Genomic DNA, 18,646 nt, shown 5'->3' on the forward strand with positions numbered 1-18,646 from the left:
GAGCTTCCCAAGACCATGGGAACCTACCTCTTGCAGCAGCATGACCTGGATGTGAGACATGGATTCAAAGGAGATCATTTTGGAGCTTTAAGATTTTACTGCCCCACTGTATTTCAGACTTGCATGGGGCCTGTAGCCCCTTTGCTTTGCTCAATTTCTTCCATTTGGAATGGCCATATTTACCCAATGCCTGTACCCTCATTTTATCTAGAAAGTAATTAACTTGCTTTTGATTTTACAGGCTCATAGGCAGAAGGGACTTGCCTTGTCTCAGATGAGATGTTGGACTGTGGACTTTTGATTAAATACCAAAATGAGTTAAGACTTTTGAGGGACTGTTGGGAAGGCATTATTGGCTTTAAAATGTGAGGATGTGAGATTTGGGAGAAGCCAGAGGTGGAAGGATATGGTTTGGCTGTGTCCCCACCCAAACCTCATCTTGTATTGTGACTCCCACAATTCCCATGTGTTGTGGGAGGAACCCAGTTGGAGGTGGTTTAATCATGGGGTGGGTGTTCCCCATGCTATTCTCATGATGGTGAATGGGTCTCAAAAGATCTGATGGTTTTATAAAGGGGAGTTTCCCTGTACAAGCTCTCTTCTCTTGTCTGCCACCATGTGAGATGTGCCTTTCCCCTTCTGCCATGATTGTGAGTCCTCCCTAGTCACGTAGAATTGTGAGTCCATTAAACCTCTTTCTTTTGCAAATTGCCAAGTCTTCAGTATGTATTTACCAGCAGTGTGAAAATGGACTAATACATCCCCTCTAAAATGAAGTGTGTATCCAAACCCGCTTAATTTTTCTAGGGATTTGGAATTCACCAGGTCCTACTGCAGTACATTCTAAACTTAAGGGCATCCTAAAGTTAAGAAAGTTTCCTCTAAAATCAATTTTCAGTAACTTGTAGTTTTTCCCTCTGGCTTAATTTAAATTTCTATCTAATTCTTTTTCTGCATAGTGGTTCTAGAGACATCTGAAGAGAGCTTTTAAATCCCTCTGAAGTCTTATTTTCTGCAGGTAAAAAATTCCCTGTTGCTCTCAACCAGGGGTGACTTTGCTCATCAGGGGACATTTGACAATGTCTGGAGACTTTGTTGTTGTTGTTGTCACAATTGGGAAGGAAATGCTACTGGCATCCAGTGGGTAGAGGTCAGGAATGCTGCTCAACGTCCTACAGTGCCCCAATAACAATACTGGTCTATGTCAGTAGTGCTGAGATTGAGGATCCCTGGTTTAGATGAGGGGATTTTCACCAATAGCAGGAGTGGAGCTCCTTGTCCTCTATATGTGCTATAACATGTCGTTATCTCTTAAGAGTGCGGTGCCACAAGGACAGCACTATGTTCTGGTGCATCCTATATGGACCAAAAACCACTGCATTGCCTTCCGCTTTGCTCACCATAATTTAATATAGCTTAGGGGATACCCAGAAGCACAGGACACCTGTGCCTCTAAAAAAGAAAATGATCTAGGACAAGAGGTGGGAAAACTGTCCCCCAACTGATGTATAAGTTCCATGAGGACAGCAATGTTTGCCTTGTTCTGCTTTGTGTCCATGATGGCTAGTACAATGCCAGATATATTGTGGGTACTGACAAACTGGTTTTTTAAAATGTAATAAACTCTCAATCACTACCAAGTACAATAAATTCCATTAAAATATGTTACCAGGTTTTGGAGATGTGAACAGGCATATCTAGCAGAGGGATGGGGAAAGACTTTCTTCAATAGTGGTTTTTTAAGTCAAATGTTAGAGACTGGATCAGGATGGTGGAGGAGAAAGTGTAATCTAGGTGCTGTAGACAGCATGGCCAAGGCCTGAAGAGAGAAATTATAGATATGAAATACATATCCATAAATGTATATTCCTATATCTATATAGCCCTATAAACATAAGAGTAAAGTTAATGAAATTGTAGGGTGTTCACAAGGAAGTAGACAAAAATAAGCCTAAAAAGGCTGACTGGGGCACGTCTCAGAGCAGTGGTTCTCAAATTGTACCATCTGTCAGAATCACTTAGAGGATTTGTTGAAACACAGATTGCTGGTAGGTCTGGAGTGAGGCCCAATAATTTGCATTTTTGATATGTTCCCAGGTGATGCTGTTGCTAGTGGATTGGAGACCACACTTTGAGAACCATTGTCTTAGAGGTTTTGAATGTTAGGCTAGGAGGAGTTACCAAAAGATTTTTAAGCTGGAAAACGTCCATCATAATCAATATTGCTGTGTGCTTTTCTAAAGAAGCTGAATTAAAACGAAGTCAAGAGGAGTTGTTGATTCATATGCTAGGTGGACAGTGTTTAACAGGAAAAGTAATTGTCTCATCTCAGGAATACATGAATCAGCAAGATTTGTTCTCCAGCCTTCCATTGGGTATCTCCCATTCTTCCTTAACCGGAAAACTTTTACAAAGTAGTTAAATGAATGTTCAAATGATGAGTGAGGTTCCAGATGGCCAGGATTAACTAAAATGAAGCAAGGATATTTACAAAGTAATTTCTTATGCAAAACATTTCAAAAGTATTGCTCATAAAACTCCATTAAAATCCGCTTTTGTAGACCCAGCCACCAGCTTCTCCCACTGCAGCCATGTGCAAATGTGTGATCAAATTGCTTTTAAATGTCTCTGGGGACACAATTTACTTTGACAACTCTTAGTAGGCAGCCATGTATTTTAAGCTCCATGCTAATCCCTTCCGTGCTCCTTCTGCAATTAAGGAAAATTCTACTTCCTCACTTCCTGCCCTCCCAACCACAGAAAAGGCACAAGAAGCAATGATAATAAGTTGGAATTCTAGACTGTCAGAATTGGAGGAGATAGTAGCAGTCAACTTTATGTGTTCACAATTGGGTACCAACTTTCCCTGCCTTAACTCCTTAGTAGCTCTGTGGTCTTAGAATCAGTTACTAACCTCAAGAAGATCCAGTTTCTTCATCTTTAAAGTTAGAATAATTATGTCAACCTCCAATTATGCCTCTCCTTCACTGTGAGAATTGATGAAATAATATGTTTAAAACTTAGGAAGCTCTTGGCCCATAAATATCTGTTTAATACATATTATAAACAGACTCAAATATATTTTGGAATTATGAGCTCTACATTATTTAACAAATAATAAAAAGCCACTTGGTTCAACATCTTTCCCTAACAGTTGATTCTAAGAAATATAAAGGTGAATGAATTGGTCTCTAAAGGCAAATGAAAGCATTAAGACCATATTTGTTATGTGCAATGGAGTTGGTTACATGTAAGATCTAGTAATCATACATTGTCGCTTAAGCTGCTGAGTTTTGATGTAGATGTTACATGCCAATAGATAACAACAGGGTAAACAGGTCATGTATAGCTTGGCAAAACCTTCCAACTGGGTTCCCTGATCACCTCTTAATAGGTGCATTTGGGCTGGTAACAGGTATGTACCTTCCTGGGATGAAGCTCCCAGAGTGAGGGGCAGGCTGCCATCTTTGCTGTTTTGCACTTTTCACTCTTGATACCTCCAGGTAGTGGGAGATCCAAGGTGACTAGCAACTGGGGCAGGCCCCCAGCATACTGCAGTAGCCCTATGTTAAAGTAGCCAGACTTAAGTGGGTACCTGTTCCCATATCTCCTCACCTGGCAGGTCCTCCAGGCCTGAGCCTCCAGCGATCCCCTGCCAGATGTATTGAGCCAGTAGCAACTCAGGACCTCCTGGGACAGAGACTCCAGGGGCAACTGAAAGCCTGTCTGCCACTGTCTCTGCAGTGGAACTGCCCTTGCTACCCTTGGACTAATGAAGGAGCAAAGACCCTAAGTGCCTTCTCTACACCTCCAACAAGCTGCACTTGACCCAAGGAGAGGAGGCCAGACCATCTCTCATGGGTCCCACCTACTCCTTCTGCTTGCACCAGACAGGTAACCCCTAACTTGGGCCCCAGCACATACCCTTCAGTCTGGGCTGACTGCACTGAGCAATTCCTGACCTCAATCTCTCTGGGGTGGAGCCTCCAAGAGATAAGCAAAAGACCCTTGTCCACAACCACTACTAAGGTCCCTTCCTCTGCTGCCTCCAAGTGGAGGAAGGAATATGAATACTGAGATTGCCCCAGAGCTACAGTGGGCAGCCCAGGAGTTCCAAGCCATGACCTACAGCCAGCATGCAAGTGGGAGAGGAACCCACACCTTCAGAGCATTTAGAGGGAACACAGCTGCAACTGTGAGGAAACAGGGGAGCCACACAACTGAGCAAGAGTCTACCAATTGACCATATGTCTAAGTGCCACCCACAGGACCACACCTCAAAGCTTAAACATCAAAAATACCTCATTTATATACCCATCTCTGAAACCAAAGACAAGAAGTCAGCTTCAAATAAAGACTGTACACAATGCCTTGGCCCTGTGAAAGCAGGCAGGAAAGGAGTCTATTGACTGTACTCAATCTACACTGCAGTTAAAGGAATACCCACATACAGAGATGAGAAACAACCAATGCAAAAACTCTGGTAACTCAAATGACCAGAGCATTGTTATGTTTCCAAATGACTGCACCAGTTCTCCAATGAGAGTTCTTAACCAGGCTGAGCTGGCTGAAATGACAGAAATATAATTCAGAATATGAATAGGAATGAAGATTATCAAGATTCAGCAAAATGGCAAAACCCAATCCAAGGAAACCAAGACACACAGTAAAATGATACAGAAGCTGAAGGATGAAATAGCCAGTATAAAAAAAGAACATAATGTATCTGACAGAGCTGACTAACACAATACAAGAATTTCTCAATGCAGTCAGAAATATTAACAGCAGAATAAATCAAGCTGAGGAAACTTTCTCAGAACTTGAAGATTGTCTCTCTAAAATAAGACAGTTAGACAAAAATAAAGACAAAATAATTAAAAGGAATAAGGAAAACCTCTGAGAAGTATAGGATTATGAAAAAAGGCCAAATCTACAAATCACTGGCATCCCTGAAAGGGATGGGGAGAAAGCAAACAACTTGGAAAACATGTTTCAGAAAATGATTTATGGAAACTCCCCCAACCTTGCTAGAGGCCAACAGTCAAATTCAGGAAATATAGAGAACTCCTGCAAGATTCTACACAAGAAGACCATCCCCAAGACACATAATCATCAGATATTTTAAGATAAAAATGAAAGAAAGAATGTTAAACACAGCTAGAGAGAGAGAGAGGAGGTCACCTACAAAGGGAACACCATTAGTCTGAAAGCAGACTTCTCACCTGAAACCCTACAGACCAGAAAGAATCGTAGTCCTATAATCAACATTCTTAAAGAAATATCTTCAACCAAGAATTTCATATCCAGCCAAACTAAGCTTCCTAAGTGAAGGAGAAATAAGATTCTTTTCAGATAAGCAAATATTGAGGGAGTTTGTTACCACCAGACCTGCTTTACAAGAGATCTTGAAAGGAGCACTAAATATAGAAAGGAAAGACTGCTACCAGATTATACAAAAACACACTTAAATACACAGACCAATGATACATAAAGCAACTACACAAACAAGCCAGCATAATAACCAGCTAACAACACAATGACAGAATCAAATCCACACATATAATGAATACATTAACCATGAATGTAAATGGATTAAATGCCTCACTTAAAAGTCACAGAGTGGCAAGCTGGATTAAAAAAAAAGTGTGACACAATGGTATGCTGTCTTAAAGACACTCATCTCACACGTAATGACACCCATAGACTTAAAATAAAGGAATGGAGGAAAATCTACCAAGCAAATGGAAAACAGAAAAAAACAGGGATTGCAATCCTAATTTCAGGCAAAATAGACTTCAAACTAACAAAGATCAAAAAGCACAAAGAAGGGCATTATATAATTGCAAAGAGTTCAATTCAACAAGACCTAGCTATCCTAAATATATATGCACTCAACACAGAAGCACCCAGATTCATAAAGCAAGTTCTTAGAGACCTACAAAGAGACAACAATGCCCACACAATAATAGTGGAAGTCTTCAGCACTTCATTGACAGCACTAGACAGATCATTGAGGCAGAAAATTAACAAAGATACTCAGGACCTGAACTCAACATTGACCAAATGGACCTGATAGACTTCTACAGAACTCTCCACCCCAAAACAACAGAATATACATTCTTCTCATCACCACATGGCACATACTCTTAAATCAATCACGTAATTGGACATAAAACAATCCTCAACAAATGCAAAAGAACTAAAATCATATCAAACACACTTTCAGACCACGATGCAATAAAAATAGAAGTCAAGGCTAAGAAAATTACTCAAAGTCATGCAATTACATGGAAATTAAAAAATATGCTCCTGAATGATGTGTGGGTAAGTAATAAGATTAAGGCAGAAATCAAGAAGTTCTTTGAAACTAATGAGAAGAAAGATATAACATACCAGGATCTATGGGACACAGCAAAGGCAGTATTGAGAGGAAATTCATAGCACTAAATGCTCACATCAAAAAGTTATAAAGATCTCAAATGAACAACCTGACATCACAACTGAAAGAATTAGAGAAGCAAGAAAAAATCAACCCCAAAAATAGCAGAGGACAAGAAATAACCAAAATCAGAACTGAATTGAAGGAAATCAAGACACAAAAAAACATTCAAAAGATCAATGAACCCAGAAGTTAGGTTTTTGAAAACATGAAGAAGATAGATAGGATACTAGCTAAAGTAATGAAGAAGAAAAGAGAGAAGATCTGAATAAACACAATTAGAAATGACAAAGAGGATGCTACCACTGATCCCACAGAAATAAAACTAATCAGAAACTACTATAAACACCTCTATGCACACTAACTAGAAAACCTAGAAGAGATGGATAAATTCCTGGACACATACACCCTCCCAACAGTGAACCAGGAAGAAACTGATTCCCTGAACAGACCAATAATTAGCTCTGAAATTAAATCAGTAATAGACAGCCTACCAACCAAGAAAAGCCCACACCTGATGGATTCACAGCCTAATTCCACCAGATGTACAAAGAATACCTGGTACCATTCCTACTGAAACTATTCCAAAAAATTGAGGAGGAGAGACTCCTCCCCAACCCATTGTATGAGACCAGCATCATCTTGATACCAAAACCTGGCAGAGAAACAACAACAAGAAGTCAGGCCAGTATCCTTACATGAATATCAATGCAAAAATCCCTAACAAATTACTTGCAAACTGAATCCAGCAGCACATCATATAGCTAATCCACCACAATCAAGTAGGCTTCAGCCTCAGGATTCAAGGTTGGTTCAACATACACAAACCAACAAATGTGATTCATCACATAAACAGAACTAAAGACAAAAACCACATGATAATCTCAATAGAAGCAGAAAAAGGCTTTCAATAAAATTCAATAGCTCTTTATGTTAAAAATTCTCAAAAAAAACTAGGTATTGAGGGAACATACCTCAAAATAATAAGAGCCATCTATGACAAACTCGCAGCCAACATCATAATGAAATGGCAAAAGCTGGAAGCATTCCCCTTTACAAATGGCACAAGACAAGAATGCCCTCCCTCTTCCAATAGTATTGGAATTCCTAGCCAGAGCAATCAGGCAAGAGAAAGAAATAAGGAGCATCCAAATAGGAAGAAAGGAAGTGCAACTATGCTTTTTTTTGAAGATAACATGATTCTATATCTAGAAAACCCCATAGTATTGCCCCAAAAGCTCCTTCAGCTGATAAACAACTTCAGCAAAGTTTCAGGATACAAAATCAATGTACAAAAATCACTAGCATTCCTATATACCTACCACAGCCAAGCTAAGAGCCAAATCAGGAAGGCAATCCCATTCACAACTGCCACAAAAAGAATAAAATGCCAGGAATCCACCTAACCAGGGAGGCGAAAGAGCTCTACAATGAGAATTACAAAACACTGATCAAAGAAATCAGAGATGACACAAAGAAATGGAAAAACATTGCATGTTCATAGCTGGGAAGAATGAATATTGTTAAAATGGATGTACTGTACAAAGTAATTTGCAGATTCAATGCTATTTCTATCAAACTACCAAAAACATTCTTTGCAGAAGTACAAGAAAAACTATTTTAAAATTAATATGGAACCAAAAAAAAGCCCAAATAGTGAACTCAATCCTAAGCAAAAAGAACAAAGCTGGAGGCGTCACCTCACCTGACTTCAAGCTATACTACAGGGCTACAGTAACCAAAACAGCATGGTACTGGTATGAAAACAGAAACATAGACCAGTGGAGCAGAACAGAGGGTCAGAGATAAGACCACACACCTACAACTATCTAATCTTTGACAAAGCTGACAAAAACAGGCAATTGGGTAAAGATTCCCTATTCAATAAATGGTGCTGGGTAACTGGCTAGCCATATGCAGAAGATTGAAGCTGGACCCCTTTCTTACACCATATACAAAAGCCAACTGAAGATGGATTAAAGACTTAAATGTAAAACCCAAAACTATAAAAACTCTGGAAGAGAAACTAGGTAATACCATCCTGGACATAGGAACAGGCAAAGATTTCATTACGAAGACACCAAAAGCAATCACAACAAAAGCAAAAATTAACAAGTGGGATCTAAGCTTAAGAACCTCTACACAGCAAAAGAAACTATCAACAGAGCAAACAGACCCTACAGAATGGGAGAAAATATCTTCAAACTATGCATCTGACAAAGGTCTAATATCCAGCATTTATAAGGAACTTAAACAAATTTACAATAAAAAAGTCAAACAACCCCATTAAAAAATGGTCAAAGGACATGAACAGACACTTTTCAAAAGAGGACATATATGCTGCCAACAAGCATATAAAAAAGAGCTCAATATCACTGATCGTTAAAGAAATGCAAATCAAAACCACAATGGGATACCATCTCATACCAGTCACAATGGCTATTATTGAAAAGTCAAAAAATGACACATGCTGGCAAAGTTGAGGAAAAAAGGGAACATTTATACACTGTTGGAGGGAGTGTAAATTAGTTCAACCATTGTGGAAGCACTATGGCAATTCCTCAAAGAGCTAAAAGCAGAACTATCATTCAACCCAGCAATCCCATTACTTGGTATATACTCAGAGGAATATAAATCGTTCTACCATAAAGACACATGTACCCAAATGTTTATTGCAGCACCCTTCACAATGGTGAAGACATAGAATCAACCTAAATGCCCATGAATGACCAATTAGATAACAAAAATGTGGTACATATACACTATGGAATACTATGCAGCCATGAAAAATAACAAAATCATGTCTTTTGCAGGAACATGGATGGAGCTATAGGCCATTATCCTTAGGAAACTAATGCAGAAGGAGAAAACCAAATACTGCATGTTCTCATTTATAAATGGGAGCTAAATGACGAGAACTCATGAACACAAAAAAGGGAACAAAAGACATTGCGTCTACTTAAGAGTGGAGGCTGGGAGGAGGGAGAGGAGTAGAAAATCATATTAGGTACTGGGCTTATTACTACTTGGGTGATGAAATAATCTATACAACAAACCCCTGTGACACAGTTCAACTATGTAACAAATCTTCAAATATACACCCAAACCTAAAATAAAATTTTAGGTTTTATATATATATATACATATATATATATATAATATTATATATAATTTTTATAAAATAAAAATTTTAAAAAAGATATTTATAAAAAATAGGTGTGATTTGGCATCCAGCTGATCATGGGAGATAAGTAAAAGATGACTTCAAAAAGTTGTGTTTCGATGTCTGAAAGATAACTAATAGATTCACCTTCAATATACAATGTGGAAGAGGATACAGTATTAGTTTACAATAAAAATGTCTACTCGAGCACACTGAGGTTTGAGAAAACAGAAAGATGTTTAAGGCAAGATGCTGAGCAGACAGAGATAGAACCCCAGAGCCCAGTGTGTGAAAGGGGTGAGGGAGAAACAAGAGCAGAGGTGCAAGTGAAGCCATGGGATAAATGAGGTTTCCAAAGGAAAGTGGGGACATACTCAGGGCTGGAAGGCTAAGGATCTAACCTTCAAGGGCACTCAGCTATGAGTCAGAAATAACAAGATGACTATCAGTGTCTGGGAAGGCCCTTGCTACAGCCACTAGGAATTTGCATTTAGAGAGGAAAACAATAATGGAATAGTCCTTGTGGCTAACATTAATCGAACACTTACCAAGTACCATGCACTGGTCTATGCATTATTCAGTTTATTAACTGAACAATAAACACTTAGTTATTTATTCCTCACAAGTCCTAAAAGAGAAGGGAAGGGATTTTCTATTAATAACACAATTTTTACAGATAAGACAAAGTCCAGAAAACCTTTGTCACTTCTCCAAGATCACACACTTGACAACCAGTCAAGCTGTGACTGAATCTAAGCAGCCTAGTACCTCAGGTCTCATTCTTAACCACTTTCTATATTAAGAGTTCTATGAGGACAGAGAAACCAACCCCAGCATCATACAAACAACCACAAGTCACATCTCAGCATTCTGTGCTCAGCCAAACATGCATGGAACAGCTATTATGTTCCAGAAAGAAAAACACAAGAATAGATAAGATAAGGCCTACTCTCAAGAATTTTATATTCTGGAGCAAGGCAGACAAATCAAACAATTATTGAGACGCACATAATAAGAAACTTCTATTAACCACGATGCTTTGATTCAATACTCCATGGGAGCTTGGAGGAAGAAATGACAAATTTTTATGAATGAAGCCCAACAGTCATTGGAGAAGGTGACACGTGTTATCTGAGTATTGAAGAAAGGTGGATATTTGCCAGAAAAATAAAAGAAACCCAGGGCACAGGTAGCAACATGAAGTTATGAGGAAACATATATTCAGGGAATGATAACAGATCACTCATGGGTAGGAGTTGAGGTAGGAAAATCAGACTGAGAACACATTGGAAAAGCAGTGAAAGCTGAGCTAAGAATTTAGCTTTTAGTTAACAAGGGCTTTCCTATGGGTTTTCACATGCATTTTCAGGAGCAGCCACTCCCCAGGCCTCACCAACTTCCCTATCCCCTACTGATACCCACAGCCCCTGCAGATCCCGGCATCAGCATCACTTGCTCAGGAGCCTACCCTGCTTTGGAGATTGCAACTTAGCAGACTCCAATAGCTTTTTTTTTTTTCCTTCTCCTTATAGTATTCAATGGTCACCAATTTTACTGTAATTATCTGTTTACTGTCTGTATTCCCAACTAGACAAAAAGTTCCATGATTCAGAGTTTTTCTGATCATTCACCACTGTATTTACAATGTCCAGAACAACTCATAGTAATTAGTAAGCACTCCATAAATGTTTGATGAAATGAATATAAAAATAACAGTTCAAACCCTCTGGCATGAAATTCAACTCAACAAATATTATGTACAAAGCCTGAACCTGCCCTAAAAGAGTATGTGAGAAGGGGAAACTTTTAATATACTTTCCTTGTGAAATGCATTTCAATCCTATTGGGAAAACAAATGTAATTGTGTGACACAGTTCACAATGACAGACACTTTTCATTTATACATTACAAAATCAAATTATACTCCAGGGAGATCATTAAGAAATGCAGATACATTTATCTCCACCACAAGATTAAACATGCAACCATGAAGTAAGAATTGTATGTTTTACAAGTAAACCTGTTTAAAAGAGGATCGGAGACTAAGAAACTGTTGGAGAATTTTGCCGATAAAACACAACAAATTTTTGAGCTGTGCAGAGGAAGGGTGACAATTCAGCTGGATGTATCCAAAAAAGAATCTTGCAGTACTATAGAGAATACTATCTTCAAGGAAGTGAAATTGACTTTTTTTTAAAAAAGGGAATTACATTTAATGCTAAGTAAAGGACAAAGTACAGCATGTTCAGAGAAAGGGGATAAAAATGGTTAAAAGTCTGAAAAGTATGGCTTATGAGGCCAGCAGAAGGATCTAGAAATATTTGGCCTAATATAGGGAGGACTTGGGGATGATATACCTCTGTTTTGTTGTGGAGGCTCCATAAAGATACCTGTAGGGTCTGGCCAGCCTAAGGGGAATTGGTATCTCCTCTTCTTGTCTGCCTAACACCCATCTTTCCAGTGAGAACTGCTATTTCTTCACACCATATGGTTTTGGTAAAGCTGGGAGTCATGGTGCCTGACCTCTGCCCGGTAACTAGGATGAGTCATCTCCACACCACAGTGACTGGTTAAGTGAAGAGTGTTTGACTCAAGCAAAGCCAATGGAAATTCTTCCATGAGAAACAGCACTTAGGTTTCTCTTCCTATGGACTCATGTGTTAAGGATGGTTTAAGATTTGTTGACTGTGACTATTTTTCTTTCCTGGTGGAAGAACCCAGCCTAAGAAAAAAATCTAACAAGAAACCAGAGCTGATGGACAGCATAGGGACAAAGAGGGACAGATAGAAAGAGAGGAATAGACATAGGGAAACAGAGAGGGAAGTAAACAGGGAGAACAAGAAGGCAAGATGGAGACAAAGAGGAGAGGGAAACAGAGTTAGAGAGGGGCAAAGTTAGACTAAATGACATTGTTCAAATCCTTGTAGAGAGCCATGTCTGAAGCCAGACTTTTCAGTTATTTGAACGATCAATTTATTATCTGCCGCATGCTGCTGAAAGAAACCTTGCTAATAGATCATCCAATAAGCAAGTTGGTAAAAACATTACATTCAGGCAACTCACTGGCATATATCATAAACTCAAAATATATTCAAATAGGTCTGCTTATTACATATGAAATCACTGGCATTTATAGGCAGTTGCTATTTACAGTGGTTACCTCAGGTTATGCAGCTGTGGAAGTGGATATTGAAAGAATTGGGGACATTATGTTCTACTTGTGAACTGACGGCATTTTCTACAATGCTCAGGTATTATTAATATTGTGACTTAAAAAATCTGTGAGGATTAGAAAAGGGACTGTTAGAAAAAAATCAAATACAAGCTTGTGAACAGGGAGGAGGTTAACCAAGACCAATGTGGGAGTGATGCACCCCGTAAGAGATGGTGAGGGCTCCCTTAGAGGGAGATGTGAGGGTGTTTGATGAGAAAGCAGAGAGAACACACTGGTCAGGAAGATTTCCATGCTCCCTGGCTTGTTCTGACCTCAGAGGGAACTCCCAGCACTGAAGCAGAATGTTCTCAGAGAACTGAGGAATGTGCCATTCTAGCAACATTTTCAGTTAAAAGGCTATTGTGGATGGACTTGCATTTGAGAAGGTTACGTTCTAGCAAAGGGAAAATTGAAGTTTAAAATGTGTATTACAGAAATTAGTAAGACTGAAGGCCCCCAACCCCAATTTAACTGACCATCCACTCTGGCCAGCACTACACCGTATGCCCTACCCCTCAAATAACCACCTGTTAACGATTTGGTGAAAATTCATTCATGATCTTTCTTTTTCATTCTCAATCTCTCTCTCTTTCTCTCTCTCTCTCTCTCTCTCTTTCTCTCTTTCTCTCTCTCTCCACACACACTCATGTAAACCCAGATACATGCATCTCTATATTTATTTTACAAAAGTGGAATTATGCTAAACATTAGAGTCTGCCAGTTGCTTTTTTTTCCCCCAACATAATACACCAGTGTTATATTTCTAGGACAACACACGTTATTATTTCTCATGGTTTTCAATGGCTGCCTTATATTTCACTTTTAAAACTAGTACTCTATTATGACAACTTGGTTAGCTTTTATTCACCACAGTACTTTAGATCTTAAAAAAATCAACTGTACTCTAAAGGTTTTAAACCAGTTTTTGATCTCCTATGACCCATACTATATGGTGCCTTTATTTTAATTATGCTTTGGAAATTATTTTTAAGGAGGCAATAAATTCTTATTAACAGAATTCAATTCTGAAAGCACCAGGAAGCACAGTGAGCTGAGAATTGGAGTTGGGAAAATGCATTTTGTAGTACTAAAGGAGTCCTACATTTTGCTTTGATCCAGGAGTCTGCCATCTGAGAAGAGTTACAAATTAAAGTGAGCCCTCTTGCTCAAAGGAACTACCCGTTATGATTGATCCCAGAAGACTTGTAGCAGCTCTAGAGAGAAGGACATGGCATACTGCCAGGAATAACATGGCTAACAAGGACATCACACCTCATTGAGACATTCACTCTGTGCTTTGGCCCAGCCCAGCTGAACCAAACTGTTAGGACGGGAAGGACACAGCAAAAACAGAGCTAGATGATAAATAAAACCATACTCTTCCAGGCTAAAACATTGCCCTGTAATGTTCAGGATGGACCCTCCAGCACTATGAGAGAACGCTCTTGGGACAGGGAAAGCTGGAGACAAGCTGGAGGCAAGATCCCCAAGCTCCCCAAGGAAAATAAAACAAAAGAAACCGCATCTGATATCTTACTTATGGTATTGGAGTTTTTGACATACACTGTCAGAGAATGAAATGGAATTATGGGCATGACTCTCACAAAGAGAACGTGCTGACCACTCCATTTGTTCAATCGTGTTTGTCAAATACCTAAATAAGTATTTATGCAATGACTGTTTAATTGTCAACCTCCCCATAACAATGCAAGTTCTTTGAGGGCAGGGATCTTGCCCTTGTTCGTAGCCTTGAGCTTCCTCCCATTGGAATAGAAAGACATTTAAGAAGAAAGTATAGACTTGATTTTAACTATAATTACACTGAGTTCTACAAAGGAGAAAAATGGTTTTGATGGAGTCAGCGAAGACTTCTGCAAAGAAGAGAAGATTTAGCTAAAATCTGAAAGACATGCAGGAGAGGAGGGGCAGAGGAAGTTTTCAGGCAGAGGGAAAAGCCAAGGCCTCAGGTGGCTGAGCAGAGAGCCCTGGAGAACTAGAAAGAAGGCCAAAGTGACTCGGGCCTGGAGGTGAGGTTAGGAAGGGGGTGAAGGGAAGCTGGGGACATGGACAGGAAACAGAGGGTGAAAAACCTTGTACGAGTCTGGTCTTGATCTTCAATGCAATGAATAGCCACTGAAGGGTTTTAAGCAAAGGAGCAACAGTATCAGAGCAGCATTTTAAAAGGATGGCTTTTGATCTTGTGAGTGACAAGTGGATGGGGAGGGAATAAAACATATTTGGAGGGAATAATTAGGAAAGTGTTGAGTGATTTCTTCAAGAAATGATATTACTTTGGATGAATGATAGAGAGAAATAGACTAGGATCTCTTTAGGAAAGAAAATGAGCAGGACTTGTCATTATTTAAAGGTAGGAGGCAAGGAAAGACTGCTATCAGAATAACTACCTGGTTTCTAGATGATGCAGCTGTTGGAGCAGCTATTCACTGAGGAGGTGCAAGTTTGATGAGAAAGATCATGAGTTGTGTGGCTAGTTACAAGAAACTGACATGAACAACAACATCCACTAACATGGAATACTGTGACAAGCTGGGCCAAAGTGATGCCTTAAATGGATTATCCAATTTATACCTAACTGTAGTCATATAAAATAGGTGCTATCTCCCTAAGTTTTAGAGACAAGAAAGGCTTAGACTCAGAAAGGCTTAATCACTTATTGCCATTCCCAGAACTAAACATTTTAAAAGCTGGGATTTGAACCCAAATCTCTTCAATTCTAAAGCAGATGGTTCTTAATGACCAATTCATCCTGTTTCGTGACAACTCATACCTACTCAGGAAAAGTTTCCTGATTTGAAAAGTACGTAGGCATAAATCTGAAGCCAAACCTGTCTAGGAAACCTCTAGACCTTCTCTCAGGGCTGCCCACAGCAAACTCTCCACAACAGACAGTTGATTCTACACTTTCTCCCATTTTTTTTCCTGGCTGACTGGCTCTTTTTCTTACTCCTGCTTTTACACAGGCCTTGAGGTTACCTCAGCTGCCCCCATCACCCCTGCCTGGTCTTCTCCAAATTCCTGTAGTACTTTCAGTCTCACTACTCATTTTAACAATGATCATATGCAGGTTACCCAGCAGGATTTCCATAGATTTTCTACTTCCGTACATTGTATTTCCTATAATACAAACTTTCATGCAGTGGATCCTGACTGTCTTTAAAAGTCTTTCATGTACTAAAGTCAGATTGTTGTAAACAAGCTAATAAACACAAATTTCCAACTATGCCATGCCATGGGTCTGGTTGCTTGCCATGAGTTCAATTTTACCAGAGTCATTATCTCTAGCTATAGAGTGGAGTCTCATTATACATGCATTTAACTTAAGCATATTCAACTATATGTTCTTGGCAGAGCAAAAGAGAAAGCAATTTAAATACAGCAGGCCATTATGACTACCATTCCAATCAATGCACATATGTCCCATGAAAGAGGAGATGAACCTGCTGTCCCCTCAGCTGGTTTCAGTCTCTAAGTACCTCCCCCAGTGTGATTAATTCTCTGGGAAGACTATGATGTTAGTGTTTAAAAGTGTGTATGTTAGATATACCACAATCTCTAGTTTCAGTCAACTACTTTTCCTAGTCCTCAATTTAAAAAAAACAGTGATTGTCGATGAAACCCCGTCTCTACTAAAAATACAAAAAATTAGCTGGGCCTGGTGGCGGGCGCTTGTAGTCCCAGCTACTCAGGAGGCTGAGGCAGGAGAATGGCGAGAACCCGGGAGGTGGAGCTTGCAGTGAGCCGAGATTGCGCCACTGCACTTCAGCCTGGGTGACAGAGCAAGACTTGGTCTCAAAAAATAAAAATAAATAAAATAAAATAAAATAAAATAAAATAAAATATAAAAATAAATAAATAAATAAAAATAAATGAAAATGAAAATAAAAAACAGTGATTGTCTGAGCACGATGGCTCACATCTGTAGTCCCAGCACTTTGGGAGGCTGAAGGCAGAGGATAGCTTGAGCACAGTAGTTCGAGACCAGCCTGGGTAACATAGTGAGACTTGTCCCTATAAAAAATAAATAAGAATAAATAAAACTAAATTTTAAAAAAGTGATCTATCCCAAGACTGGAGGAAAACTTGGGTTTGCTGGGTTGCTCAAGACACAGTAAGAAATCATTGTCCCTGGTAATTCTGATTACATGTGATTTGCACCCCACATTTTTCTGAGAGCTAACCCCTAAGATACTACTACATTGATAACAGCATGTTTGTGTAGTCATCTGACTTTAGATTGCATTCTACCTTTATGATGAAATGTAAATTAGCAGGAATTGGAAAATGAATAGTGATGATACAAGTGATAAATACATAAATCTGCAACAAATGAGGCAAAGATGAAAATCATTAGGTCTCCTGAAGTCAAATATGAAGAAAGAAAATAAAATTATGCCACAAGAATGAAATGCTAGATCTGGGTCCAAAAATCATAAAATTATTAGGAAGTTTACTGTAACTTTCTGGAAAAGAGTCTCCACAATTATATGCACATACATAAATATGTATATCAAATTATTACAGAAACATATTTTCAAGAAAAGGTTATGTTCAAACATAGGGCATTTTCATTCTGAACCACCCCTGCTGCCCTCTGGGAAGATGTACTCATTCTTGATGCTCAGCTTCTTCAGAATTTTGTTCATGCCATCAGTATAAAATTTAGAGCTCTACAATAAACTTGATTGCTGACATCTATTGCTATTTAGATTGCAAACTCCTTGCAGACAAGTTATAGGTCTTACTAATCTGTGCATCTACAGTGCCTCAGAGAGGGCCTGACTAAAAAAGGGGCCTCTGCAAAGGCTGGAGAATGACTGTATAACTGAATTATCAAATTTACCTCTCTGAGATTCATTTCTTCTAATGAATAAGAAAAGGCAGACACTGCCCAATATCCATCAAGTCATGTCTCCAGCATGGAGCTCCGCTATGCACATTGTTCTGTCCTTACCTATCCAGAGAAATGCAGCACAGGTGAAAAATCGATGCTGTTGTGAGCAGGACGTCCAGAGATGTCCGAACAAGACAAAACATCTCCCCATAAATCCAGATGTCTTGAACCAGCTCAATGGCACCAAAGGGCATCACCAGCACCGAAACCAGCAGATCCGCAAAAGCAAGAGATACAATGAAATAATTTGTTTTTATTTTCCTGTGAGTGAAAAAGTGTAAGAGAAGAGGCAGGGGGAGGGATGAAGGGAAAAAGGGGAGGGAGAAGAGATCAAGAGAAAAAACAGGGAAAAGGGAAACAAAGAAAGAAGAAAAGAAGGGAGGGGGAAAGAGGAAAGAAAAAGTCACATGCTTAGTGTATTCCGTGAGATTCAATTTCCCCTTCTGTAACATGGCTGAGAAGACCCAGCGTGGTCCAGCCTCTCCTGACTTCTCCAGACCTACCTTATACCAAAACCTTTTTTCCTCCCCCTTCTGGCCACCCTGCCCTAATCTGAGTTTCCCTGCACATACAGGTCCCTTTTGAGGGCCAATGCAGATGTTCTTTCTTCCAACGGTTGCCTGGTTAATCCCACCCACCCGTCAGTCCTTGGTCGGGCATTCTCAGGAAACTCTCCCAAGGTATGCCCTGTGACTGTAGTCACAGTCCACCATTTTACACTAGTAGACTGGCTACTGTGTACTCACATTTATAACACTGGTCAGAATTGTGCTTTTACACTTTATTTGCATCATCATTAGATGTGTGGATGTCTTACTTAGGGAGGAACTGCTTCGTTATACCCTCTTATGGCCCAGAGGCTCTCATCCCAGTCTGTACACTAGAATCACCTGACGCATTTTGATAAGTATTGATGC

At 39.4% G+C, this 18,646-nt stretch overlaps 1 protein-coding gene and 1 long non-coding RNA gene across 6 annotated transcripts in view; one reads left to right on the forward strand and one right to left on the reverse strand.

Annotated features, from left to right (window-relative positions):
* HTR4 (5-hydroxytryptamine receptor 4) overlaps positions 1–18,646 on the reverse strand; it is a 210,245-nt gene that overhangs the window by 88,664 nt on the left and 102,935 nt on the right. For all 5 annotated transcript variants that reach the window (XR_010157366.1, XM_016954012.4, XM_001162339.8 and 2 more), the window contains one exon: positions 17,790–17,990. Coding sequence is in view for 4 of the 5 variants with exons in the window: in XM_016954012.4 (XP_016809501.1) it covers positions 17,790–17,990 (201 nt within the window). In the remaining variant the exon portion in view is untranslated. The remainder of the gene's footprint in view (positions 1–17,789; positions 17,991–18,646) is intronic.
* The window catches only part of LOC129144028 (uncharacterized), a 108,124-nt gene that overhangs the window by 79,049 nt on the left and 10,429 nt on the right, over positions 1–18,646 (forward strand). The gene's annotated exons all lie outside the window — the stretch shown is intronic.

The sequence above is a fragment of the Pan troglodytes genome, chromosome 4 (assembly GCF_028858775.2).
Source record: "Pan troglodytes isolate AG18354 chromosome 4, NHGRI_mPanTro3-v2.0_pri, whole genome shotgun sequence".
NCBI classification, from domain to species: Eukaryota; Metazoa; Chordata; class Mammalia; order Primates; family Hominidae; genus Pan; species Pan troglodytes.